Source organism: Setaria italica, chromosome IX (genome assembly GCF_000263155.2).
Source record: "Setaria italica strain Yugu1 chromosome IX, Setaria_italica_v2.0, whole genome shotgun sequence".
Classification (NCBI taxonomy): Eukaryota; Viridiplantae; Streptophyta; class Magnoliopsida; order Poales; family Poaceae; genus Setaria; species Setaria italica.
In genome coordinates, this window is record NC_028458.1 from 7,090,373 (window position 1) to 7,118,324 (window position 27,952).

The window sequence follows — 27,952 nt, forward strand, 5'->3', positions numbered from 1 at the left end:
GGATTGTATGGAGATCTTGATTTGTAATCGTCGAACTTTTGGTTGAGATCTATTTTGTTATCAATCATATCTTGATGATGTTCTTTCATATAAAGGCTGGCCAGCGCTACTTTGGTTTACTTATTTGCTTACATAAAATAATCATCTTGACGTGTTCTTATGTTTCGAACCCCTGTGTAGTGACAGTATTGTGGGTGGGAAAGTGTTGGGCATGGTTCGCAACCACTCATGATAACACCTAGATCTAATCCGTTCATGCATGGCGATTGCATCTACAAGTGATGCTAGATCCCTAGGACAAGCGTTTAATTTATCTTATTCACAACCCTTACTCTCTATCCATCTTAATCTAGATTGCTTAGTTCTTTTGTTAGCATAATCATATCCTATATAAAGAGCTTTTGGTTACATCGATTAGTGCTTGGTTAAGCGTGCAAATCCCTTGTTCCTGGATTGATAAACCTTGGGGGAATCTTTAAGGGAAAGTTACTACTGATCCGTGCGCTTGCAGTTCACAATTTGACGTGCTAAGGTGCAGCATTACAGAGACTCTGTTTATGAAGTATGTTAGATGGTTGAACAAGTTGGTGTGCCCAACTGCCCATCTTGGGTTCCATTGGCTTTTTTTTTGGCATTAGCAAGCATATTGCTTGCTCCATTCAAAAGCATGCACAGAAATACCATAGCTCATTATGCTTCCTTTTTCTTTACGGAGCATGTCTTGGCTTAATCAAGGCCTCATAGTACGGTATCCAATTCCGATTGGATAATTTAGAACTGTACCAAATCTCCAGCTTATACTGTCAATTATCGTGTGCTCAGCAAAGTTGCAACTAACCTTGGAGGTAGTAACCGTAAAGCCTGTATTTTTTTAGATAAAGCACACAATCATACGATACAATGCGAACAAGGGATCAGAGCGCATTACGATAATCCAGGGCTGCTCGCCCATTCTTTTTAGAATTGAGATGACTGTAAAGCGGATAATGGCCAAAGAAAAGTGAGAGACAGGAGAAAAAAGAGAGGTTGGGAAGAAAGACGGTTGGTGCCATGAATTATTGTTCTCGATTCTAGGCTGGGCCGGCCCAAGGTAGGCAGGGCTGCTGCGTGCTGCTGGTTTGGCTTGTCACTTGTGCGCATCCAATCCGGATAATGCCTGCATCTACCGTCTCGCAATTAAGTGCTTCCATGATTGGCTACGTTGTCCCAACAGGATTTGAGAGAAAGATGTATTATCGTTTGTCGCTTATAATCTTCTAACGACGAAATGTCTTTTTTTTTTGGTTAAGCTAAGGGCAAGTACAGTGGTATCGTCTAATAGACGGTTTCATGCATTGACATGTAATCTTGAGACGATTTAACAGACAACCTGTACAATGGGTTGTCCTATAAGTTATCTGGTAATGTTATATAATTTCTTAATTTGTGCATAAGAAAAATAAAATATTGTGAGTTGCATGACAATAATAACTCGTACAATGGTTGTTAAGTTGTCTCGTAGTCCTACAATTTAGCTCATGAGGTGGTTGCTTCGCGAAGCAACGATCTCTTTCTCTCTCCGCGCTCTTTCTCCTCCACATCATCAAAAATTCTACGTGGCACTGCATGAGACGACCTATGAGACCGCTGACGTGTAGCAATGTACTTGCCCTAAGGTGCCATAAATTTCATGGGAGTTTTGCAGGAAACAATCTGACTGCAACGGACTCCCGTGACTTCCGCATTTCACGGGAGTTTATCCGTGACTGTCACATTGGCTCCCTCGTTCTACTCCACCGAGCCAGCAGAGCAGCGTTCAGCTAGACAATGCACTCTGGTAACAACTCGCATTGGATTTGGAGATCCGTCGCTCGTCTTTCCTGCCGTGTTGGCGGCAAGCCGTTAACAACTCGTGGTTGTTCGTTTTCAAATGTCAGCTCTCTTTACGACTCCTTTCTTCTCCCCTGATCTTTACGTGTGTTGGGGGCCGCACATGTTAGCCAACGGCAACGGCCATGTTCATTTCCTGTTCTGGCATGCAGTTCGGCTTCGTCAATCGTCATGGCTGCATCCAGATCTAGTAGAATCAGGTGACGCAGTCCTGGCATCCACTTGCTCTGACGCGAGGCGAACGTGAGTCACCACATACGGATAACGTTCCGGCACATGACGGCCGTCTTGGCTGATGAGGGAGGAATCCACCCGTTGCAATTTGTCAGTACATCCACTATACTGGGAAGGAACTGACGCTTCATTGGCCGATCATTCTCGGTTGCCTGCGTGCAAACACCCAAATAAAACCCTTGCATTAGGGCGGATTGAGAAAGAATTAATCTAAGCATTCCTGCTCTTTATATGTACAGTACTGTACTCGGGAGTCAGGGGATAGCATGCAGCAGCAGTTCTCACAAGAAAAATGTACTATGCACAAGTTTCCAAACACACTCAAAAAAATAAACCCAGGCTTCCTCACAAGCACCTACGTGGAAATACATTCGTTTCTGAAAGAAAAGGACTCAAACAACCGAAACGACATTCTATTTTCCCCGCCTCCTGTGACTGTACCTCCTCCTGTTTCCTGTGCCTTCTGCCCACCGACTGTCTATTTTCTGTTGAAGAATCTGTTGCGAGGTCCTTTTCTTGGCATACATGCCTTTCCTTTCCCATTTGATGCGACCTGCCCATAGAACTCCCCTCCTCTTTATTGCTTTCTTTAAGTGCTCATCGGTGTTCTATGATATGGACTGTTAGAATGTTTGCATCATACGAGGAGCCCACACGGAACTGACTCTCTCTATCTCTCTCTTAAACTGTTCGAGACAAAGAAGATTAAGAAATTAATATGCATGTTTGGTGCTAGCAAGGATGTGATCAATGGGGTTTGGGACTCATCGACTCATCACCAAGACCAATTTAATTATGCATGCATGATTCAGTTTGGGCCAGGGCTTGCAATGGCAATTGCAACAACTGGCTGGCACTGTTCTGGAACAAAGGCTTGGGAACACACGCTGCCCCAACTCCCAATCAGGGCTTCTGGTGTGTGGTCGATTTTTAGTAGTGGTTGACCTCACGAGATGCTCTGCTCAAGCCATTCGCTTGCTTAACCTAAACCTCGCGGATTAAGACCGACAGCTCTTCCTGGAAATCAGAGGGGCCTAATTAATCATCAAACAATCAGAGGAGAAATACATAGGGGTACAATAAAATTATCTGAAAGCATATATACGCGTGTGTGAATGCGAATGAAATCCTCTGACATGAGCCTTTTCTGGTAGCTAGGTTAGATGATAGCTTAATTATTGGCAGCGTTTTCTCCGTGCATGAAAAGCACGGCCCAACGTATTTCCGCTAGGCCGGACTCCGATCGTGACCCATGAGAGCATCACGCATTCCTATCAACCTGTACATCATACATGTATATATATATGATGAAAGAAATGGACGAACGGCACCCGGTACACTATTATGTTTGTCTCCTTGCTTTGCGATATGACAATGCAAATGCTACCCTTGACCTGGTCTGCAGGCTTCAATTTTGCCCAAGCTTTTTGCAGACGCGAATGCATTGGCCATTGAAGCCAGTACCTAATCATCAGTTTTGGTGATCGATTAACAGTCAGGGCATGATGGTTATTCTGCCCTAACTGCAGATTAGGCAAGCAAAACACACGCACGCACACAAAACAGCAGGTGGCGGACCAAGCATCCATCCACCCATGCACCAAAACCCTGGCTTTATTAGCGAGGCTTCGTTTCTTTTTCCCGCCTCGCCTTTCGCAGCTAGCGCGGGGGCCTACACGGAATCAACCAGCGAGCCGGCGGCGTGGCTGGCCACACCACACCCATCACCCGCACCGGCGCTATAGCTCCCCGGCGCGGCCGACAGCGACGTCGGCGAGCGAGCCCAACTAATCATGCAACGACCCGCGGCCGGCTGGCCGGCTAGCTAGCCCGGTCGCTCGGCCCGCCTGATCCTTGGCTATATATGCCTTCACCCGACTCCAACCAACCCGACACGACGTACACGCCTCCTCTCCGACCTCCCGTGCTGCTCCGCATCAGCAACAACCCCTCTTAAACCCCGGCTTTCAATCGCGGAGCGAGGCGCTCGCCGGCAGGTCGTCCATGGGAGAGGCCGTCACCGCGGCGGAGCTTCTGTACGGCATGCCGCTGCTTCGGTCTGTCACCGGCGGCGACGGGGGCGGCGGCGGCAGAGGCGCGGACCCCGGCGGCTGCGGCGTGCTGCTCGCGGAGCTCAAGGTGCGTGGCTGTGGGCTGTGGCCGTGCGTTCTATGTCGTTTGCGAGTGCTTGCACTTGTGCAGTGGTTGCTGACTGCCGCCTGTATGCGCAGCAACTGTGGGGGGAGATCGGGAAGAGCCGGGAGGAGCGGGAGCGGATGGTGCGGGACCTGGAGGCCGAGTGCATGCGCGTGTACCGCCGCAAGGTCGACGAGGCCACCGGCGAGCGGGCGCTGCTGCACCAGTCGCTCGCCGCCGGGGAGGCCGAGATCGCAGCGCTCACCGCCGCGCTCGGCGCCGACAACAGCCCGCAGCTCAAGGTATCGCTTTCTTCCATTTCGTTTTCTTTTTCTTCCCCGCGCGGTAGTTTGGGTAGTGTTTAGTGAATAGTACAGCACCAGTAAAAAAGTTCTGTGAGTCTTTTGTTCAAACTAATACTGCTCCTGCTGAAATATTTTTACACTGTTAAAAATCAAAATGGATAACTACAGTAGTATGGTATTACAATATTACTCCTGCACTCACAAGTAATTACTCCTGCGTGTAGTTTATGGACATTGATACAGTACAAAATTATAGTTTAAGTGGTAAATTTCTATTGAGAAAGAGATGGTACAGTCCGTCAGTCCCAAAAAAATTATAGTTTATGGTAGTAAGAGGATAGTATACACAATACGGGAGTATTTCTCAAGACCAACTTAATCATTTTCACACATTCAGAATATTCTTGTCAGTAACTCAAGACTGAAATAGTTTTATTCAAGGCGTTGTAATTCAGCACTTGATTTTACCTTTACTAATGGTACGCTGTCGTGATCTCCTTTAGGTAAACAAATGGACCATGTCGTTGACCGAGCGGGTGTCGTCAGCGACGTCCCTGCTGGAAGAACTGAGGGCGATAAAAGCAGAACGGAGCAGGCAGTTCGCTGACATCAGTTGGGAAATCGAGAAGATCGCTGCTGAAATTGCAGGGAGGAGCTACGGCTACGAGGGCTCCCCCAGGGCCAGCGAGGTGGAGGAGCATGACCTGACGATCAGGAGGATGAACGAGTACAAGGCACGCCTGACGAGTCTCCAGAAAGAGAAGGTACGGCAACCGACGCCTTCCTGGTTCTGATTCTGAAAGTTCTGAATGTGCGCTTTCAGACAGGAAACTCGAAGTAACAGATTAACAGATCCAGGGACTTCTTATCACAAATCATTGATTAACAGAAACACCCAGGTCTTAACCTTAGGTGAGATGGGCCTGTCAAGGAGTAGGAGGACCGTCAGTTTAGTCTTACTCTGTTCATGTCGTTCAGTTGGTATTGGTTCACCAGTCACCTGCAACATGACACTAACAACTGAGCAAAAAAAAAAACAATGACACTGACGAACTGACACAGATTGTGGAACTTTGCAGTCCGATCGGCTCCACAAGGTTCTGGAACACGTCACCGAGGTGCACTCGCTGTGCGACATGCTCGGCGAGGACTTCATCGCCCTCGTGAACGAGGTGCACCCGGGCCTGCACGAGACGGCCGACCCCGGCAAGCCCACCAGCATCAGCGACAGCACGCTGGGCAGCCTCGCCCAGGTCGTGGCGATGCTCACTTCCGAGAAGGCCAAGCGCGCGGCCATGGTGTGTGCTGCTACCAGCCTTCCCCTGAATCTGAAATGTTTCTTGTTGAACGCGTACTACGCCGAGACACACATCCTGTTGCTTTGCTTATCGATCGGCGTGTTCTGCATTGCATTGCAGCTGCGAGAGGCCGTGGCGCCGCTGGTGGAGCTGTGGGAGCTGATGGACTCGCCGGAGGAGGAGCGGCGGGGTTTCAGGAAGGTGACGGCCGTTCTGAACCCTGAAAAGGAGTCCCTGTCATCCGGTGTCCTGTCAGTAGCAACCATAAAGAAGGTGCCGCAGTGATCCCTGTTCTAGTCGCTCAGCAGTAGTACCGTACTAGATTCAGACATTCAGTTGCAATGTCAGTGACTGAAACTGATCTGTTAAGCTGTTGCATCGTCATGTTGCAGACGGAAGAGGAGGTGGAGAGGCTGACGCGGCTCAAGGCCGGCCGGATGAAGGAGCTCGTGCTCAAGAGGCGGCTGGAGCTGGAGAACATCTGCAGGAACATGCACGTGGAGCCCGATGCAAGCACCGTGCCGGAGAAATCCATTGCGTTGATCGATTCCGGTATAGTTTAGTCAGAGCTCTGTGTGTTTGCTACTGAATTGCGTTCTAGATGAAGGTGATGTCAGGGCTATGTCTAATGTTGGGTGGCGTCTTATTCAGGCCTCGTGAACCCTTCCGAGCTCATGGCCAACATCGACGAACAGATCGCGAGAGCCAGGGAAGAGCTGCAGTCCAGGAAAGACATCATGGACAGGATAAACAAGTGGCTGTTGGCTTGCGAGGAGGAGCAATGGCTCGAGGAGTACAATCAGGTATGTCCAAATGTGCATTCAGACATATTGATTGACAACTGAATTTCTTGTGCGATAAAAAGATAATGACAAATAAGGAAATGTTGCTTTCAGGATGAGAACAGGTTCAGTACTGGCAGAATCGCACGCCTGAACCTGAAACGCGCCGAGAAAGCAAGGCTCATCATCACCAAGATCCCAGGTACATTCACAAAATCACATATGACTTGGGCTATTCCAGTTGCATCTCTGAAGCTTTTTTTGAGCTCAGCTTTCTGTCTGCCAGATGTTCGCTTACACTAACTCACTGTTGGTAAATGTAAATCTGCAGCCATCGTTGACAACCTGATGAGCCGAACACTCGCGTGGGAGAGCGAGAGGAAGAAGCCGTTCCTGTACGACGGGGCTCGCTTGGTGGCCGTCCTGGAGGAGCACAAGCAAGCCAGGCTGAGGCAGGAGGAGGAGAGGAGGCGGCTCAGGGTAAGAGAAAACATTACCGCAATTGTTTGGCACCGGCAAGAACACTAGGCTTCTGAGCTCACCCTGAAGTGATTTCATTTTCCTTGGCGCAGGAGCAGAAGAAGCTGCGCACCCTGCTGAGCGAGAAGGAGGCGATGCCGCACCTGAAGCGGCCCGGCAGCAGCTTCGGCCGCGCCGCCGAGCCCTGCGCCGTGAACCGGAAGCGGGTCGACGCGGGCAGGCACGCGTCCTCCGCGCCGTCCGTGCGCAGCGGCGCGTCGTCCAGCGGCAGCAGCGGTGGCGCTGCGAGCGCAGCCGAGCTCCTGAGGCCCCGGTCCTCGGCGGCGGGGGCGGGAGCCGGGCACTGCGGCGAGTTCTTCAAGGGCGCGAGGCGGCTCTCGGGGCCGCCGTTCAACTACGTCGCCGTGGCCAAGGGCGGCGGCAGCATGTCCTCGTCGCTGGCGCTGTCTTGAAGACTTGAACTGATCACGGGTCGAAAACGAGTACAAGTAGGCAGTAGCAAATGTGTCGTGCAGATACCAATACTACTTGTAACAATAACAGTGTTACACACAGAGTTTTCTTTTTTGGAAGGGCTGGTAGCCTATCACTCATGCTGGCAAAATTGATTGCTATTTTACATTTGACTTGTTGCATTCGTTAATCGTTGAACATTTGCTAGAAGGTTAATCGTTAAACATTTGCTAGCTCTATAACGGCGTGAAGTTTTACTTCCTGCAGTACAAGCCTAGTCAAATAACCGGCCGGACGATCCCGAGTTCCCGACCGAGTCTGAGGCGCGTAGCCATGCGTCGCGCGCGTCACCCGCCGGGTCAGGAGAATGGCGGCTGGAGCAGCATTTCCCCCGCAGACAAACCCCGCGCGCGGCGATCGATTCGCTCGTGCCGCACCGCGCGGACGGAACGCGCACGCATGACGCACGGACGCCGGCCGGGCACGTTCCCCGGACGCCGAAGCGTGTGCGCGTGGCGGGTGCCCGTGCACCATTGCCCCTCCGCACTGGTGGAAGCGAGCGGATACGGCAGCGCTCGGGTCCGGCACCTACGAAAATCCCTTCCGGAGGCTGTATACCCGGGTGGGCATTTGCAGATGCGTTAGATCTCAAATCAGCGGTAGAATAGAGGGCACGGGATTAGGCGAGGGAGCTGAGTAATTAGTGGATGCATTAAGGTTCTCACCGGCTCTCACCTGACGCTCTCTCTCCTCCGGTGTCCGGTCCTCCCTCATTTCTGCTCTCCCTTTCTCTCTCCTCTCTATCTTCTCCATCATCCCCACCACCATTCAAGGATCTGCACTACGTGGATCTATGGAGAAAAGAGCTCCTGGTTGTGGATCCACGTGCTCCGCGGCTGGGCATGGAGGCCCACGAGATCCGTCGAGGTGGCGGCGAGATCCGATGAGGCTGCGGTGATCTCCCTTCCCCACCCCTCTCACCGCTCACTCTCTTGCTTCTTCACGGCCACGAGCCACTGCGGCGAGATCCATGTGCCTGAGGACCGAGGTTTCCGAGGTGCTCCATCCCCGTGACTACAACACTCGGCATCTTTGCATGGAGTATAGGCGGACGGATCCCTCGTGGGTACAAGCGGGCTCCTGGACGGTGAATACTGGCGGCTGCAGGATCTACCAGCACCTTCCTCGATGATGCCCTGCTTCGACATCTTCCATTTGAATTTGTTGCCATGATTTGCCATGTTTGCGTTCGTGAAGGAAGTAAAATTCATGATGTTGTGATTTTGGAAAATTTGCAATGTCCTGGAATGTCAACATTTGAATCTGTTCACGCACGTCCATTTGAGATTTTCCATGAACATTCTTGGTGATGTTTGAGATTTATATACGGCAGGCTTGAAATTGATAGCGTTGAAAATTACCATGACAAAAAAATATTTTACGTGGTTGTTTTGATTTTTTCCCCCAATAAATCAATTAGTTGGATGGCAGATATTTTGTGGCATGAGATTTTCAAAATGTCATCGGGAACATGAATGAAAGAGGACTACAATGTGCAAAAAATGAAAAATAGTACCTGTAGAAAAAGAATTTTCAAAGTATAGCAAAAATATTAATAGCACAATGTAATTTAAAAATGATTAAATAATACCTGTGAAAAGATGTTTTATAAATATTTAGACACTGACAAATGTAACCATGGACCTCGGTCCTTGTACCTCACGGGACCTTGGTACACCACAACTCTTCTCACTATTCAATATGTAATGAGGCTTGATTAGCTTTAAAATATGCTGCTGATGTGGGCACGTGTCGTGTGCTGGAAACCACCTCCCCGGCACACAACCTCCGAATTGCCTGGTCCGGGGCGGGGGTTGCGGCCGTCACCTTGTGGAATCTACCGTGGCCTTTGGTGCGGCGGCGATGTGCGGCGCGCAACGCACGGCCGGCGTACATCGGCGGTAAAATAGAACCAGATGGTCTGTCTAAAAATTAGACACCTAAAAGTTAGACTAAAAATTAGCTGTACCTTAACTAGAAATTAGTTCATTAGCTCTTCCGACTAAAAGTACCTAAAAGCATTTAAAAGTAGGCAAGAGATAGAAAAGGACCCAAATATCCCATCTCCAACCCTATCCATAGCTGGTGGACCATTCCAAAAGGAGGGGTAGGATAGTCTTTGCTTTGTACCTAGCTAATCTTTAGTCCATGTATCCAAACAGGTTGGGTTAATTTTTAGCTACCCACCTTTAAACCAGCTAATTTTTAGTCCTAGCTAAAAATTAGTCCTAGCTAAAAAATTTTAGTCCAATGCATGCATATGAAATGGTACTTTCACTTCCTCCATTATTCAAAATTACAAGTTATTTTATAGTTATAAATCAAACTGTTCAGATTTTGACTAAATTTATAGAAAATGCAAAGATGTCTGCAACATCAAACTACTTTTATTAGACAAGCATTGTAATATATATTGGCTGTACATTTCTTAAATTACTATGGGTTTGTATTAAGTTGAACTTTTTAATATTGACCACACTTATAAGAAATATGGCAATATCTACCGTACCAAATAAATTCGCTACCAAAATATAAGCTATGGTTGATTCAATGAAATCAATTTGGTATCTCTGGTATTAGAGATGTTATTATATCTTTTAATAAACTTGATCAAAATTGTATAAGTTTAACTTAGAACAAATGCAAAATATGCAGTAAGTTGGGACGGAGGGAGCAGTTATTAATATATATTTCTTATAAATTTGGTCAAATTTAGATAAATTTGACTTAAGATGAAACTAAAATGAAGATGTGGGAGTATATTCCATCTTTAAAGGAAAATATGTGTAGTAAAAATTTTGAAAGCAAGCTCAGTTGGAAACTTGCATTGGGAATGTGCTAAAGGTAATTCAGATCACTTGGGATATTCAAATGTGCAAGGGTCCGTAAGAAGAATAACAGGATCAGCAAAATTACATAAGCGCCTTATCTATGGCACAAGGAGGGAGGTTTTCACTTGACAACCAATCAACTCAGATTCTGAGTAAGCTGTGAATTTTTGAATTTTGGCCATCACCGTAACATCCGGCTGTGCTGTCAGCATATTTTTCTCAGCAGCAGATTTCTGATTCCTGAACACCTGTTTCTTCACCTAGTATCTGTCAACACGACGCCAATCGGGACAAGGATAGTAAAGAGTAAACTCTGCTTGTTCTGTTTGTGCTAGCCGAGAGCCGGCCCAATGCAAACTATAGCCACTGAATGACTTGTCATCAGTGGCATACAGAAAACGGTTCACATCACAAACGATGATTGTTACATGTAGACACACACACAAGCCTGCTTGGAACACTATGATGGAACCCCTATTTTGCCATGTCCAATAAGCTCATTAGACACAGTTATTCATCATAACTAACCTGATGCCATGGATCATCCACCCACAGGAACACATCGATGCTGCATACGAGACCGGACACTAAAACACACACTCAGGAGCAGTTGGATCCCGGAACGGCCGACGCGTTCCGGCCGCAGTAGTTGAGCACGAGGGGCACGTCGAGCGGCAGGTTGACGGGGATGCCGATCACGTTGAGCCTGATGGCGGCGCAGAGGCAGGCGGCGAGGTCGAGGTTGACGAGGCTGCCCAGCAGCGGGCAGCACTGCTGGCTCCGGGGCACGTTGATCTTGAGCTTGAGCAGGACCAGCACGTCGGCGCACACCTTGAGGTCCGCCAGCGCGTTCGTCGGGCACGGGTTGCCCCGCTGCTGCCCGCGCACGACGACGGCCGCCGAGGAGAGCAGGAGGGTCGCCGCGAGGAGGAGCGCCGTGAATCTGGAAGCCATTTGCTTTGCACGCGTGGTGGCGAAGGGCAGCAGCGCAGCTGCTAGCAGTTCTTCTTTCTTGATTGGAGTAAGTGCTCTTGGGATGCTTCTTCTTCGAGTATGGTATGTCAGCGAGCAAATGTGAAGTATTTATAGGCCGAGTTGCGATGCAAATAACGCGAAGTGGCTATACCAGATATTTTCCGTTTTTCCCTCATGGGCGCGTGTACCATGTGTGTGGACATGGAGCGGGTAGTGACGGCTGCAAAACAATGATATCCGCTGATCAGGTCACCGCACGATCACTTCCTCTTTCTGCAAAGAAAGGTGAGTGAGGTGGCCGTCCATGGATGCAATTATCACGTCCATGTAGCATGACCAAGTTTGTTCAATCCGCAGATTGTGGGCTACATCAATCACCATGAGCAAAAGCTTTACAACTCGACGAGCACCGCGTGCCACGACCGGACCACGTACCCAACATCTATCGCCACAGGAACCCAACGCATGTAATGGTTGGTTCGGAAGCAACTAGCCGACATCCCGCGCGCGCACAGCACCAGACGCGTCGCCACCACCATCGGTGGCTCGGCCGGGCCGCCCGGGGGATTTCAAAAGGCGAATCGATTGCGACTCCGGCTCGACCGCCGATCGGGCGTAGCGTGTGATCGACCATGACCAGGTAGTAGATTCCCATGGCCGGTTCGTGAATGGTTGAGTGGATCGCACTATCACAGTGCTCATCACAGCTCGGTGGGGGATGTCAGCTAAAAATGAGTTGTCGCAAGAAAAATCTGGGCTGGAATTGGATGGGAAACGGGCTTTATTCTTGCTACGTGGGTCTGCTACGGCTTGATGGGCCCGTTGGCGACGGAACATTGATCTGGGCCCCTTCTAATATATTGGGCTGTGCCAACCTAACTGCAGGGTCGTGCGAGCGGGCCGAGTCCAGGCAAACTACCACGAAAGCAAGCCCACCAAGCTGTCTGTACAAGGCAGCAATTTCTCATCTGCTCCGTATTCCACAGTTTGTCTTCCTTCCGATGATCAATGATAATTGCATAAATGATCGAGATATTTGGAGAGTTATGTCACGTTCTGCAACTTTTGAATTCTGGAAAATTCTTGTAGTTTCTATAATGTCCATGATGTAGCATCGATGATGGAAAAATCCAAAAAGAATTAAATCCACACTCAGGCACTCAGCCAAAAGAGCTAAAGACACATGATGGCTTGTATCTCAAGCAATCATAAAGACACAAATTGAGATTACTTGTTGCATAAAACCGAGGTGCAAGTGACGATTAAGGGCCCGTTTGGATGGTAGGTTTTAGTGTAAAACACCGGTAAATTACACCTCCTAATTAATATCCGCTGGTGAGCTCAAGGAGCTATTTGGATGCGTGAGCAAATCTCAGAGTCTAAAAAAATTCTTTCCCAAAACTATCTATTGGAGGCTCTACTAAAAATTTCTTTCCCCAATATTATATAACCCCATAACAGATTCGCAATGATAAACTTCTCAATACTTTAAAACTAGCCACGTCATTATGTACGGACCCCTCTAGCAAGTCACGCTATAACTTATCTGTCCATCTCCTCTCTCCATTTCTCCATCCTACGGTCTGACTCACAAATCCCACACATGCAAACACGCAAGTGAGCCGTCGTCTTCCTCAATTTCCCCTTGCTTCTCTCTGCTTTGCTCAGAAAACTAGAGCAACGTCCGAATCCGTCACCGGCGGTCTAGATGGGCATCAAGAACTAAGTAAAATCGATTGTTCGAGGCCTATCCTTCTCTTATGCGCTCTCAATTTTGTTGAAGGTGGATTAAATTCCCATTGGTTGCTACTCCTCTGCTTACCTTCTCGAGTCGTCGATTGGAGAAATTGCTATTGTCCAAGCTATTGGAGCCGGTCTGCTTCGGTGGGTTGCTTCAGCCAGGCTGCAGCACCGGCTCGCCTGGGCTGCAGTGTCCTTTTGTTGGACCCCATACTGCTGGCACGCGCAGCGGGATGACAACGCGATGACGCGGTAGAACAGCGATGCGGCCGGATGGCGTTGCAGGACGACGACGCAATGGCGCGGCAGCTGGCGTGGTGACGTGGCCGGACGGCTTGGCGGTGGTGAGGAAGGGGCAGCCGTTGTCGTAGGGCCCTGCAGCGGGGTAGGCTGGGCCGGCGGTGGCCTATCAACATTGGTAACTGAGCACCATGGGAGGGGAGAAAGAGAGAAGGGAGAGGGTGCGCAAGGCTAGGAATTGGTCATGCGCGGGATGTCGATTCCGGCCGACGGCCGCCATCCCGCTAGTTCCCGGCAAGCGGCCCTAGCGACGAATGTCCCTAGTGGCGGCGGCAGCGTGGAGCGAAGCAGAGAGGGAAAGAAAAGAACGGGAAAAAGTTTGGGATTGGGGGAGGAGAGAACTCACGCAAATATGCGGGACGACGGAGTCTCGATTCCGTTCCGCCAATATTTGCAGCAGGTTTGGTGGAGCTGTTGGAGAGCTATTTTCTTTTTTTTCCCTAATTAAGGTATTAGGGGTAATTTAAGGAATTTTTTGGAGTTACTCTTATCACACTAAAAAGATAACCGGTTTAGCCTAATACCGGTGTAAAAAAATAATTAGGTCTGGAAAAGAAAACGACAGATATTGGGGCGTCCGACCGTCATCCCCGCCGCCGCTCCCCCATCGCCTCTGCCGCTGCTCGCTGCTCCCCGGCGCCACGCCCATGTGCTCGCGCCCCCCAGCCATCAAGATCTCCACCGCGACCCGCACTTCTCTTCCTCCTTGCCGGCGTCCACGAGCCCGTTGAGCTCCCCGCGCGCCTCTTCCTCCCCACAGGTGCCCCGCGTTGCCACCGCACGATTCTCCAGCGCGTGAGCTCCCCAGTGTTGCGGCCGTCGAGCTCGCCTGCACCAACGCCTCTCGCCGGCCACGGCTCTGCCCACCTACTGCTCACCTAGTCACCTTCCCCTACTCTGCTTGCCTGATGCCGCTCACTGGCCGGCGGGCTGCCTCGCTTGTCGCTGCCTTGCCCGCCAGTGCCTAGTTCGAGCCTTCCATGGTGCTAGCCTAAGTCAACCATTCTTCTCTTCTGATTTTGTTTATAATCAGGAACTTTGAAATAGTAGCAGACAAGAGAGCATGGCACAGCATCGGCATTAATTCGCGCCGCCAGGGACCGAGCAATGGAGCTCGAGATTTTTTGGGCAGAATTGAGCTCAAGCTCATGGCAGGATGCTTGATTCCGGTGGCCGAGATGTGATGTAGGCGGAGGGGGATAGAGCTTGGTGGCGGAGAGCTCATTTCGGGCAGCAGTGGTTGTGTTTGGGATTTCGATTTCAGTCTCGCTCCTCGCGAAATGGGGACTGGGTGCAGGGGACTGCCTTTGATGTGCCAGGGGCGTCAGATTGCTGAATGCTTCTACGTCGTTTTTGTAGAGTTCAGAAAGAATTCCAGTACCCAAACATAAATTTCCAGGGGAATTGTTTACAAGGGTTTTTCTTGTGCACATGAAAATACAACCGGAAGCTATTTACTGGTGAGAAAATCTACAAGACTTCCAAACATGCCCTAAGTAGGAATGTTGTACATCAAAGACGTGATCCTAGAGATCTTCACAAATAGTGGATCAATATTTACTAATCAATTGTCAATTTTGTTCTTTTTCTTCTTTCTACGACATTTGAGCTTTGTTACTATTTGTTGGCACGTTAATTACAGCTGGTTTAAGCTTAAACCTGTAACAACGGTTGCATGCATGCCTTATACAGAAACTACTCCCTCCGTTCCAAATTGCATGTCATTTTGGTATATCTTAGTTCATAGCTTGTGCTATTCATCTAGATATATACTATATCTAGATGCATATAGTTAAATATATGAATCGAAAAATGCCAAAACGATCTACAATTTGCACCTTTCATAGATGTCCAATGACACATAAGATTTTGTACGAGAGAAAGAGAGACTCCTCGTTAAAAACTAGTAGGACTATAAGATCAATTTCCTATCATTGTACGAGTTGCTACTGTCATGAACCACACAACGTTCCTTTGTTTTGTGCACTGACTAATGGATTGTTGAATTGCTTTAGGACAATTTATTATAGGGGTTGTTTCCTGAATGAGTACATAGCACTAATCCTATCCCCCAGTAGCAACTGGATTCTCTAACAAGTAACAACCCTGGGCCCAAGCCCAAAGTCCGACGTCAGCCTAGTGCACGAGAGAAAGCTGATGAGAACCACTACCAGACCCACCTGGCAGTGTTAAGCCGCCAGCGACTCCCCCTCGTTGGGTGCATGCAACTGTGAGGTCCCACCAGAGATTTTTTAACAGCTTTTCGAGTCCCTGCTCGGCCCCACCCACAGCCTCCTCTGCCCTGCGCCCCTGCCCCTCTGCTTAGCTACTTCCTCTGTTCCTCACGCTATTTAGGAAGACACCCTCCACTTGCGTTGCGCTGCTTTCATTCGTCGACGCCTCCTCAACAACGCACGCCGCACGGGCACGGCTTCACAAGCTCCCTTCCGAGAGGAGGAGAAAGGAAGGGAAGGCAAGCTCCACCGAGGAGAGATGGCGGAGCGCCTCACCCAGGAGGAGATCGACGAGTTCAAGGAGGTGTTCAACATCTACGACAAGGACCGGAACGGTACGTGCGTGTGTAGGGTTCGCAGTGTTTTTCCTAAAACCCTTGTGGGGTTCAGGCGTTTCGGCCTCGCCGCTGTGGGGTTTGGGTTTCCTTCGTGCGCAAGTCATCTGCTCGTTGTTTGCTAGATAGCGGGAACTTTTTTGTTCAGCTGCGTTGCTCAACTCGTGTAATGCCAAAATCGAGGGGGGATGGGGTTTTCCCGAGGAACATCACGATGGAGGAAAAATCAGATTGATTGTTTGGTTACGTTGTTGCTTGTTAGCTTCGTTTCGCGATGGCCTATCTGCATTTCTGCCAATTTGGTTGGCTGCACATAAATCGTAGAGAGCGCTGCTGGGTTTTGCTTGTTCTTACCGGAAATCAGATGTCGTGTGCTGTGCATATTGTCAGAAATTTCAGAGGTATTTGTGCTGATTGCTCTTCCCAGATCATATCTGTATACTACATTTTGATTGGTTGGTTCTGATATGCGTTAGTTTGCACGGAAGCGAGTCTGAATTATTCAATTTGTTTTCCTAAAAACCATTTGAATTAAACCTGAATGATTCTCGTTGCATCATGCCATCCGCTCCCTGTTTGCTAGATTGTGGGAATTTGTTGGTTAAGTTGGCGTTTCTAGATCTGTTTAAAGCTAGGGTTCGCTCATTCGCTATGGAAGGTTTTGGAATATCAGGATACGGAATGCAGGGCGGTTGTTTTGGGAATGTCGTTAGCTTCTTTTCCTTTCTGCAAAAACTCGTCATGGCCTATCTAAAGTTTTGGCTATTTGGCTAGAGATGAATAGTAGAACACAAAACTCTAAAATGAATCGTAGAACACGTTAGCTGCTGTGATTGCTTGTTCTTGCAAAAAATTGTATGACATGCGCACATTGTTGAGAAATCAATTTCAGAGGTATCTGTGGTGATTGTTCTCTCCTAATAGTGTCGATATCTGCATCTTGGTCATTTGGTTCGCTATGCACTGAGCATGGTCATGCGTGATTGTTTCATCACTTGAGGGGTACGGTGTAGTTTCGGTGTCCTTGCCTTTGGATAAGTGTGTGTTTGGCCTAAAAATATCGTCCTTTAGCGGAATTAAAAAGAAATGTGCCGAAATCAATGCTGAGTTCAGTTTCACGGTTATGATTGTGTGCTAGAACTATATATGGGTCATGGCGCCTTCGTTTGGTGTTCTCTACCATACATTTCAGCACATTAACTGAACTCGTGCTCGAGAGTCTAATTCTGCTTTGAACTGTCATGGATACAGGCTTTATCACTAGCAAAGAACTGGGAACTGTGATGAAGTCCTTGGGTAAAAATTTCACCGAGCCTGAACTGCAGGCTATGATCAAGGATGTTGATGCTGATGGAAACGGATCCATTGACTTTCATGAATTCTTGAACCTTATGGCACACAAACTGAAGGTATGTACCTGATCTGCAATACTTACTTTAAAAGTATGTACCTGATATATTCTAATAAAGTGTACTCCAAACTTTTGTTGTATATATTTCCTAACATATTTAGACTCTGAGAAGTCCATGAGATATTCCTCTCAAGATTGATGCTCCTTAGCTGCAATATAGTTTGCACAGTCAAGACTATAGAGTGATCATATATCTATATTTTTAGTTAATATCCTGATCATATAATTTACATAATGTGCTCTGAAGGCAGAGTTGAAGGATCTGCTTTACGCTGCTAGCTAAAACTTCTTTGTATAATGTCAAACATTACTGTTTGTGCACGGTAGCTATCTCTATGGAGTATAGTTACTTCACTTATGCAACAATGCAATGGTCGTTGGCATGTGAAATCCTTATTAATAAACTGCACATTGGATTTGGTATTTGGCATTTGAAATCATAAAGTAATGATTCGCTCAAGCTGCTTCAGTGGTGCACACTATTACTGAGTATATAATTGGTTTCAATGGCAACAGTGGCATCTGATTTGATCATGGTTCCTTGTAACAGTAGCAGGAGCATGAATTAAACATAAATCCTTCCTGCAGTCTTAGCTACACAGGATACAATTTGTGTGTACTTTGTGCCTTTTTGGTACTAATTCACCTGATTTATGCTCTTGAAGGACACTGATTCAGAGGAAAAACTGAGAGAAGCATTCGATGTGATTGACAAGGATGGGGATGGCTATATCTCTGCAACTGAGGTGAGCCCCTCGATTATGCCTCTTTCTAATCTACTTGATCACTCTACTGTCCAGTTTTCTCTATACGAACATTACTCATGATTTCCAAACTATTAACTCTTGGCATCGGTTAACATTTCGTTTGTACCCTTGTGTTTTAACTCTGCAGCTTCGTCAGGTGATGACCAACTTAGGAGAGAAAGTGACTGACCAGGAAGTGGAGGAGATGATCCGGGAGGCGGACACGGATGGAGACGGACGTGTGAGCTTTGAGGAGTTCAAGCGAAGGATGCTGGACAATTGAGTAGAAGGCACCATGTTGCAGCACATGTTGCTGTTGCCAGACTAACTGCTTAGACATGTAGTGTTGTTGCTCTTCTTACCAGCACCTGTCGCCTGTACTTAGTTCTCCTTTCACTGTCAGTTGCGTGGGTTTCACCCATCTAAAGTTTTGAGGAACTTAGGAGTACATGCCACTTACGTAGGTTTTCACCTGTCCAAAGTTTTGAGGAACTTAGGAGTATATGGTTACATGGTTAGAAGCATTTATCAACTGGATTCGTCAATGCTGAGATATAATTGTTCTCCCCTATTGCAATGGTGTTTCACCGAATATGTGTTTACTTGTTCAGACTATTTCAGAGCAGTCTTGTGGTGCTTTGCGGGTACAAAGGAGCTCCAGAGACTATCTCTGGTCTAGTATTTGCTTTTAGTGGTTGTTTCTTGCTTTAATTTCATCGCACATGCAATCTCTTCCTAGTGTGGCGACTAATATTTTAGGAGTATGTTTTTATCTTTTTTTTTCCTTCTTTAATGAAATGATAGGCAACTCTTCGGAGAAAAAGACAGTTCTCCCCTATTGGTGTACATACCTGGATTACTTCATTTTCTGATAAGATCTGTTTGGCGATTAGATGACTTGGATAATTGTGAAGCCACAAACAAGGATGGTTCACAGCCTGGCATTACCGTTCTGGAACCTAAACCAATTTGCACTCATTACCAAGAGTATATCGTTCGTAAATCTTACCTGTGGATCGCTTAAATGCACGCGTGAGTGACCAGATGGATAGCAGCAAGCACAGACTAAGGATTTTGTTGGAGCTAAAGGTGGCAGCAATACCGATCAGGCTGGACCAGCCAGTTAGACTGGTCTCACCGATCTCGAGCGGTCGGAGGAGTCGGCACGGTCGCGGTCGGGGCGGTCGCTTACGCGGTCGGTGCGGTCGCGGTTGCTGGCACGGTCGACATGGTCGTTGGCGCGGTTAGACTGGTCAACCTGAGCCTGAGACGAATCTTGGAGTCTTGGTGGAGGTGGAATTAGAGTTGAAACGGGACTTCCTTACGGGAAAAGACCTCCCACCCTATAAATATAAAAGGGTCCTGGCCGATTGAGGATCATCACCCAATCGACAAACGCTTTTATCTATCCTTTTATCTTCGAACCCTAACTTTTCCAACCCCCTTACTTCCTCCTGCGTCCCGGAGGTGTCTGAGGACGTTCTGAGTGGCCTAACCGATCTCAGAGCAACCCTAGGCTCGCCATCTCCAACGAGGTCCAACCTGAGGTAGTGAACGTAGGCTTTCGCGATGCTTCTGTGAGGACGGGCCTGACCGGACCCTGACCAGTCTGACCGGCCAGGCATAGAATCCCCAACAAGATGATCTTCTGATCTACGCGCGAACTAGCGCACTTGTGTGTTGGCCAGAAAAAATGCCAACAGATTTACATCATCACTGCAGGAAATCACACCAAGCCAAAGTGAGCCGACAACTGGTTACCAAGTGCTGATTGTTTGGAAATCTTAAACTGTAGTGTAGTTGCTCGTCTAAACAAGATAACTTGGGGCAGAGTGATCGGATGGATAGGAGTATGCAAAAACGAGGGGAGAATCGAAGCTAACAACATAACCAAACAATCAAGCTGAATTATCTATCGTAACGTTCCTCAGAAAATCCATCCTGTAACGGGCGGGAAAATGGTGCACACCTCACTCTCGCTTGCGCGTGATCCGCTGATCCGAAGACGGTATGACGCGGGAGGGCGCGTGAAGGCGGAGACGCGCGGTCGCTGATCCGAAGGGACAATCATTGAGGAGGCCGTGGACGACGAGCGCAGTGATGCGCGGCTTGCCGGTCGCGGCCGGCGATCCGATCGTACCAGGCGCGAAGGAGGTGTGTATCGGCCATCGGGGACTCGGGGTAGGTGCTACACATCTGCACCATGCTCCTGCCTTCTGCTCGCCGTGCACAAAGCTAGGTCCAGCTGTCAGTGGTTTCGGATTTGGAGCGCTGACGGAACGGGTGCGGGAGTGGCCCCACTTTGTCAGTGATCAGGCCGCCGGCCACTCGGTTCACTAAATATTTTTAAAGGCTTTAAGGGCCCATTGTTTCCCGGCCCGGTCCACACACTCCGGCCCACACACACATTCAGGGAAGATTTGCTTTTAACAGTGTTAACTGTTCAGACGGGTACCACCGGCAACGCCTCCGGTTACCGCTCCCCTCGACCTCCCCCTTCAAGGACGGAAACATTCCTCTACGGTCAGTGGGACGAGTCACTCTGTGGTACACTGGTACTGTACTGAGGAGGTTCATCACTCAAGGACACTCCCTAGGGTCACGGTTGTCAACTCAAGGAGTTGCTTCTAGCTATCCTTCACTCACTTCCTATATATACTAGTCTTCTGGAACCAAACACTCCCGCCGAGGAGCCATCCGACGGAGCCATTGGTGTTAGCTCCATATAACACTAGTGACACCCCTTAGCTGAACAGTGCGGAACAATTATTCCTCACTGATTTTGCAGCAAGTTGTCGTCGGTGTTAGCTGATAGCGACGAACGCCCTTAGCTCCGCCCCTTGAACAACATGGAGCCATACATGATATATTGGTCTTTGTCAAAATAATCAAACAATTAAGCTGAATTCTCTATCGTAATGTTTGTCGGAAAATTCAAATACTCTGAACGTCATTAAACTGCAAGACAACCGATCGTGATACTTTAGACAAGCAAACTAAAGGAGTGAATGGCATATGGTGCAGCAAGAAAACCTCGACATCACTGAACGTCTGAACCCACGATGTAAAATGACGCAGACCTCATGCCCGTCGCACGTGCCATCCTCTTTCTTTTCAGGGTACGCGAACGCCTTCCCAAACTCAGCCATCTGCATCTCCTCATGGGCAGGGCCGGCTTTGGGGCCATGCAACAGAAGCGACGGCTGGGAGACCACGGGAGAAGGGGGCCCAACAGCCGCTATCTACAGAAGCCCCCACAAACGTTGCAGTCCTGTCCTGCGCGTGCGATCGAAGGATGCCGCCGCCGCGTGAGGCAATCGAGGAGACGTCGGTACTCTCGATGGGAAACGAATCGTCAATTTTCATCATCGGTTCCTCGCGTGGCCCGTGGCCGCCGTCCGCCGGACGTCTCGGCATTGTCCAATCTGCGTCACTGCGTGCCTACCTTGCCCAGTTAAACATTACACTCATTTTGTAGAAGTTTTTTCTCAGGATAACTCATCTGATGTTGATCTAGATAATTTTTTTATCTGAATTCAAAGTGCTGCAAGTAACTTTGCCAGATGGTTTTATGTTAGCACCTGAGATTCTTCTTCAGTTTATTACAACTGTAGATTGCTATTCAAATGGCTCTATTGCATATCGGATCCTACCTGCGACTATAGCCTCAGCTGAAAGAAGTTTCTCAAAATTGAAAATACTGAAAAAAAAATTATTTGAGATCCACTGTGTTACAACAAAGAATGGATGGTTTAGCTATGTGCAGCATTGAAAAGGATATCTTGCACAACATCGATCTTTGATAATGTTCTTAATGATTTTGCATCCAGAAATGCCTGAAGGAGTTTCTTTCTGGAGGATTGAAGCATCATTGTTGATGGAGTCATGTGGCTTAGTTATTATTTGAGGTAATCATACTAGTCTTATTTTGTCGATCTTTTATCTTGTACTATTGACATTGTTCTTCAAGAATTAAATATATATCATTAGTACTAGTATCTCCTTTTATCATATTACAAATAAAAAAAATATTTAGTCTAAAGGGTCCATAGTTGGCATAATATCTAGTTCGCTCGTAGGCCCGAGCCGACCCTGCTCATAGGTGAGGGGCTTAGCAAATTCTCTTCTTTGGGTTTGAGTTTACCTTACCTCACTTTGTTTGATGCCAACCACAGTCATCATCATCTGAATTTTTATCTAGACAATTCGAGACAAAGAATGGTCTATATAAAAATTGTCTTAAGAATGTTGAAATGACCTCGGTGTGCAAACCGCAGTCAAGAAGGCGACCACGGTAGGGCGCGTGAAGGCGGAGGCACGCAGTCACTGATGCGAAGCAAATTGTTGCGGAGGCCATGGACGACGAGCGCGTCAACTACCGTGGTGATGCGCGGCTTGGCAGGGTCAAGGGGGGAGGTTGTGCAACCGGCGAGGCGCGAGGGCCCACCTATCAGCGGTTGCGGATTTCGAAGCACTGTAACGGGCAACGAAATGGCCATTCGGCCCATTCCCCCATCGTCACGCGCGCTGCAGGAGAAATGTGATGAAGGTCCACTAAAGAAAAGGCCTTCTAGGCCTATCCTGGCTCCGTCCGGCCTACACCCTCCAGTGGCTCCAAGCCTCCAAGATTTGCCACTTGCATTGCATGACAAACAGACGCCACAGGTGCGCACCGCTGCTGTGACTTCCAATAGCAGTTGAAAATGCCCACCAATGTACACAACCCCCGGTTGGGGGTCTTCGGTAATTCTCACCTTTTTGCAGATTCATCTAGAATAATTGTTCCACCACAACGAGTCTGAGTCTCACCTACTGGCACAGCCCCTCAATAATACTCCAGTAATCAGGTGTCGCGCCGTAAAACCACCAAAAGTCCAAAGCAATCCTGTGCTCCATGACGCCGCGCCTACCGGCTACCGCGACCATGACAGTGGAATAGGTTAGTGTTGGTAAGTGCTAACGCAGGATTATAGGAGTTGCTCTCCGTGATAGCGATAGGCGATACATCCGTCTCCCGCTGATGAGTGGGCCCGGGTCCTAATCATCAAAGTGACCACGTCAGCTCTCACTTCTCAGCCTTCTTCTCCTTTCTCAGTCCTCTGATCCTCACTATAAATAGTTGTCACCACCTTCAGTCCACCTCTCTACTCCGGCTACGTATGCATACCATACCAGCCAAGTTCTTCGGATCACGTCTCGCTCCACAATCTCGGGTCCGAGAGAGATATGGCGGAGCGCTTCGCCCAGCGTGTTCAACCTGTTTGACAAGGACAAGGCCGGTATGTTCGTGCAGCGTGTGAGGTCGGATGCCGTGCAATTTATTAGGTGTATTTGGTTCAAACAAGGTGATCCAATTTTATGGGATGGGACCCCATCCCCGTCCAATGTTTGGTTAAGAAGATCTTGTCCATTTTTCTTTTTTACTTGGGAGGAGGAACCAGAACGAAATGGAATGGACAACGTTACCTAATTTGTAGCCGCCATTAGCGGGACCTACATGTCATACTCTATGTACTTCTTCCTCCTCACTCCGACGCAGAGCCGCCACCGGGCCCTATACGCAACGCCGCCAGAGCTCGCCCCGCGGGGCCCTGGATGCGCCACCGCTAGAGCTCGTCCCGCCGGAGCCTGGACGCGCCGCCGTCAGAGCTCAGCCCACCGGGCACTGGATGCGCCACCGCTGGAGCTCGTCCCGCCGAAGCCAGGACGTGCCGCCGTCGGAGCTCGCCCCACCGGGCCCGAAACGCGCCGCAGCCAGAGCTCCCCCGCCCCCTAACTGGACGCGCCGCCGGAGCTCGCCCCGCTAGGCCCCGCCGCGCCGCCCGCAGAGCTTGACTCCGCCGGCCTCGGGTCTTGCCGCGTCGCGCGCAGAGGTCCTGCGGGCTCCACGCCGGAGCCCAAGCTCACGTGCGGTGGGCATGCTTGACCGCCCGTTCCAGCGCCGGCGTCCCCCCGAGCCCGAGCAACACGGCGTCGAATAGGGACGCCCCCGGTCCGCTCGATTTCGACGGACGGGCTCATCCCGTATAAGGTGGGTATATTTGGAATGGTTATGGTCTTCGTACCAAACGTGGGATAAAATGAATGTACCGTTCCATCCTATCCCATCTCTGAAATCAAAATTTTACTGATTTAATGGCGTCTGACTTCGAGATTTTCTCGTTGCGCTGCGCTATGTCATGTCATGAGATTGTTTAGGGGGTGTTTGGGAGGGGGCTAATGTTTAGCTCCCCATTTTAGATAGATTTTAGCCCCATCCTCCTAAACAAGAGAGCTAAAACTTTAGGCCCCCAAATCCATTAGCCCCTCCAAGGGGTGCTAAAATAAGCTAAAGAGGCTAAAAGTGGTCTCCCTTGTCTGAAATTCCACCCCTTGCCCCTCCCGTACCCCCTTCTCTCTCCTCCGCCCGGCACCCTCTAGCAGAATCACGCGCGCCGCCATCTTCTCCTCCCACTCCCATTCCTCATCCCGTCTGGATCTCGCAACCACATCCCGGTCCCGCACCTCCGCATCCCGCACCGCGCCCCCTCTGCCGACGCGCCTCCGCCGTCCTCTCCCTTCCCCTAACCGTCGCCGTCCTTTTCTTCCCCACCCCATCGCATTTCTTACGTCGCCACCCCACCTCCGTCCATCCCTCCCCACCACGCGCGGTGGCATCCTCCCCACCCCACGCCGCTCCAGATCCAGAGGCCCCCTCCCCCCGAAGTGCGTCGCTGGGCTACTCGTGCGTGCTCATGGACGGCCACGGCAACGACGCCTTCTCGCAACCGGATCCGCCCTTCCCCGCTGGCGGCATCAACTTTTTCTCCCAGGCGGAGTCGTACCAAAGGCCACGAGCCGGCATGCAGGCCTTGGATCTGAACTCGCTGGTCGACAAGTTCCCCAACATCACCGCGTACTCCGACTTCCTCCGGGGAGACGGCGACAGAGTTGCTCGAGGGCGCAGCGCTCGCACCCTCGGTCTTCGCGTGCCCCGTAATGGCAGCGGAGGGAGCAGCGGAGGTGGCGGCACGAGAGGTGGCGGCGCCGGGGGGAGCAGATTTGGCGGCACCGGGGGAAGCAAAGGTGGCGGCGCAATTCGTGGCAACGGTAGTGGCTCCAGCAGAGGCAGTGGGCGCGCGACTAGGTCCCTGTTCATTGGATCCATGTCTGGTGGTGGTGCCGACGGTGGTGGACGCGGTAGAGTATGTGTCGGTGGGCGTCGTCGAGGTGGAGTCATTGTTGATGTAGAAGGTTTCTTTGATCTTGATGAAGGGAACCCTCCAGATGTTGCTGATGGCGTCGAAGTGATCTTTCCCGGCTCTAAGGTACTAATCTAAACTTGAGATGAAGCTTATATGTATATGCAATGATGCTGTGTTGATGGTTCAATTGATGGTAGTATACCATGTTATGTGCTGATTGTTGTATTCATGCTTGAACTGAAGGTGGTATGCAATGTTCCAGCAGTAGTATGCAATGTTTATGTGCTGATGCTAGTAAGAGTAGCCAAGATGTCTTGTATGACTTTTTTATATCCTTGTGTATGCACTAGATTAAAGGTGACAAGGCATCTTCGTGAGAACCAAATACACTTTTGTCCTATAATTTGTGCGTCGAGCAAATTAGAGAAGGGAATTGTCACAAAGCTAGGTTACAAGACAATTGCAGAAAAATATTTCTCAGCAACAGGATTGAAGCATGAAAGGAGGCAGTTCAGAAATAGGCTACATGGATTGAAAACTTTGCACACTTTCTGGAGGGGCTTGCAGAAAGATAGTGGCTTGGGTAGGGCTCCAAATGGTACTGTCACTGCTCTAGATTGGTGGTGGGATGAAAACACAAAGGTAAGTATCATTTTTCATATTGTCCATATGTTGCTGCCTTATGGAGTTTTGTAACCTGAACATATACTTGTTTTGCGGGGTCCCAAATCAGAATGTAAAAAATTTAAGAATGGTCCTCCAGAGTATAATGATCAGCTAGAGAAGATATTCCATGAGGTTGTAGTAGATGGGTCTACCTCCTTCGTACCTGGAGCAGAACATGAAGAAGAGAAAGAAGGTGGAGAAGAAGAAGGCGAAGAACAAGATGGACAACAGGGGTTCCCTTTTGATTGTGATGACAGCCCAGTTAGTACAAATAGCAGGAGGAGGGTTAGTAGTACTAGCATTAGGTCCACTGCCACAAGTCTTGGAATGAAGTCCAAGAGCCCTATGGTTCAGGTTATGGACAGGCTAGTGAGTATATGGGTTAAATATGATGATAGACATCACAAGATGTTGAAGAAGAAGGTGGATGGGAAATCTAACAAGGAGTCGAAGGAAAGAGCAGAGTTGAAGAAGTGTCAAGAATTGGCCTTAGAATGTGGTGCTGCTCCTGACAGTATTGAGTACTATGCTTGTTTGATAATTTTTAAAGAGGGACTGCACAGAGAGTTTTTCTACAATATACCAAGTCCTGAAGCTAGGCTGATTTTCTTAAAGAGATGGTGTGAGGAACACAAGATGTATTAGTTTAGCTATGTTGATCATTGTTGGAGATGTCATAATGTTAGTTTTATCATGAACTGAGTTGTTTGTTGCTAAGAACTGATTGAATAAAATCAATAGTGTGTTGCTGTCTTAGTGATTGTTATGTGCTAACCTTCCTGATGCTCTAACATTACTAACCTTTGCATTGTTTATGGTTTAGGATGCTAATTCTTCAACTGAGTGTTCAAGTGATGATGAGGATAATCATATTATGGAAGATTTCTCTAGTGAAGATGAAACTATGGAGTTCATAATGCACTGTCGTAAGAGGAATCGGAAGTTCTCCAATTTGTTGTTAATGTTTGGTAGGTACTACAAATCTTACATACACAAAGCTCCAAGGAGGGTTGCAACTGTGATGGGCATTGAATGGATAAATGAAACACTGTCAAGTACGACTTCTTGTTATAACATGTTTAGGCCTATTATTTCATCAACTACATGATTTATTGGTTGACTCATATGGTTTGAGGGCAACTAGAGATATGTCAATAATGAAGCCTTTAGGAATGTTCCTATGTATACTTGGTGCACCGCAGTCACTTAGGCTAGTTGAGGATCGATTTGTGAGGTCATTGGAAACAATAAGCCGTACGTTCGACAAAGTGTTATGTGGTGTTCTTAAGATAGCAATACATAATATTAGGCCACTAGACCCTTTCGAGAGGAACTAAGGGTGTGTTTGGATGGAGGGACAAGATGGGGTCATCCCACTTTTACATGTATTTGGTTGGAGGTCAGGTGAGATGAGGACGACATCTAAGTAGAATATTCCCTGAAAAAGAGGGATGGAACAATTCCTCCAAAACTGGTGGACCTATCCATCCCTCTTGGACGACGTCTCGCTCTCGTCTCTTCCTCCTCGCGCCCCTCCTGCCTCAGCCCGGCCCCGGCCACGGTGGCGGTAGCGGGCCCTGACGGTGGAGGCCCAGATCCACGGTGCCGGGCAGCACGAGCCCTAGTGGCGGCGGTGGTGCGGGACCTCGACAGGGAGCAGGGTAGGCACGGGCCCTGGCGGTGGAGGCGTAGGGGAGCGTCGCAGCACGACCCTGGCGGCGATGTCGCTGGAGCTCAAGGGCGAGGCGAGCGGGGCTTAGGGAGGCAGGCAGCGGCAGCGGGGCTTGGGGAGGCTAGCGGCGGTGGTGGGGTAGTTTGAACAAGCAGCGCGAGATCCCGGACCTGGCCAGCGACATGGCTATCCGGATCGTCCCGACATGCTTCAGTACGGATGAAATGCGAGGGCCCGTGTC

At 49.0% G+C, this 27,952-nt stretch overlaps 3 protein-coding genes across 4 annotated transcripts; 2 read left to right on the forward strand and 1 right to left on the reverse strand.

Moving 5' to 3' along the window:
• Positions 1–3,987: 3,987 nt before the first annotated feature.
• On the forward strand, positions 3,988–7,744 carry LOC101778108 (65-kDa microtubule-associated protein 6). Its single transcript, XM_004981909.3, has 10 exons — positions 3,988–4,242; positions 4,335–4,541; positions 5,048–5,308; positions 5,624–5,842; positions 5,963–6,115; positions 6,235–6,394; positions 6,494–6,645; positions 6,739–6,826; positions 6,956–7,104; positions 7,197–7,744. Exons 1-10 carry the CDS (start codon positions 4,108–4,110, stop codon positions 7,554–7,556), a joined length of 1,884 nt encoding a protein of 627 aa, XP_004981966.1. The 5' UTR covers positions 3,988–4,107; the 3' UTR covers positions 7,557–7,744.
• Positions 7,745–10,741: 2,997 nt separating this feature from the next.
• LOC101778506 (cortical cell-delineating protein) lies at positions 10,742–11,516 on the reverse strand. Its single transcript, XM_004981910.3, has one exon. It carries the CDS (start codon positions 11,400–11,402, stop codon positions 11,049–11,051), a length of 354 nt encoding a protein of 117 aa, XP_004981967.1. The 5' UTR covers positions 11,403–11,516; the 3' UTR covers positions 10,742–11,048.
• Positions 11,517–15,866: 4,350 nt separating this feature from the next.
• Positions 15,867–18,760, forward strand: LOC101769754 (calmodulin-alpha-like). Of its 2 annotated transcripts, none has more exons than XM_022829883.1 (4): positions 15,867–16,089; positions 17,284–17,441; positions 18,109–18,189; positions 18,338–18,760. In XM_022829883.1, the coding sequence occupies exons 1-4, from the start codon at positions 15,957–15,959 to the stop codon at positions 18,470–18,472; spliced, it is 507 nt and encodes a 168-aa protein (XP_022685618.1). In that variant the 5' UTR covers positions 15,867–15,956; the 3' UTR covers positions 18,473–18,760. The 2 variants fall into 2 exon arrangements, with proteins under 2 accessions (XP_022685618.1, XP_004986274.1); XM_004986217.2 differs by having other exon boundaries at positions 15,867–16,032.
• The last annotated feature ends 9,192 nt before the right edge of the window (positions 18,761–27,952 follow it).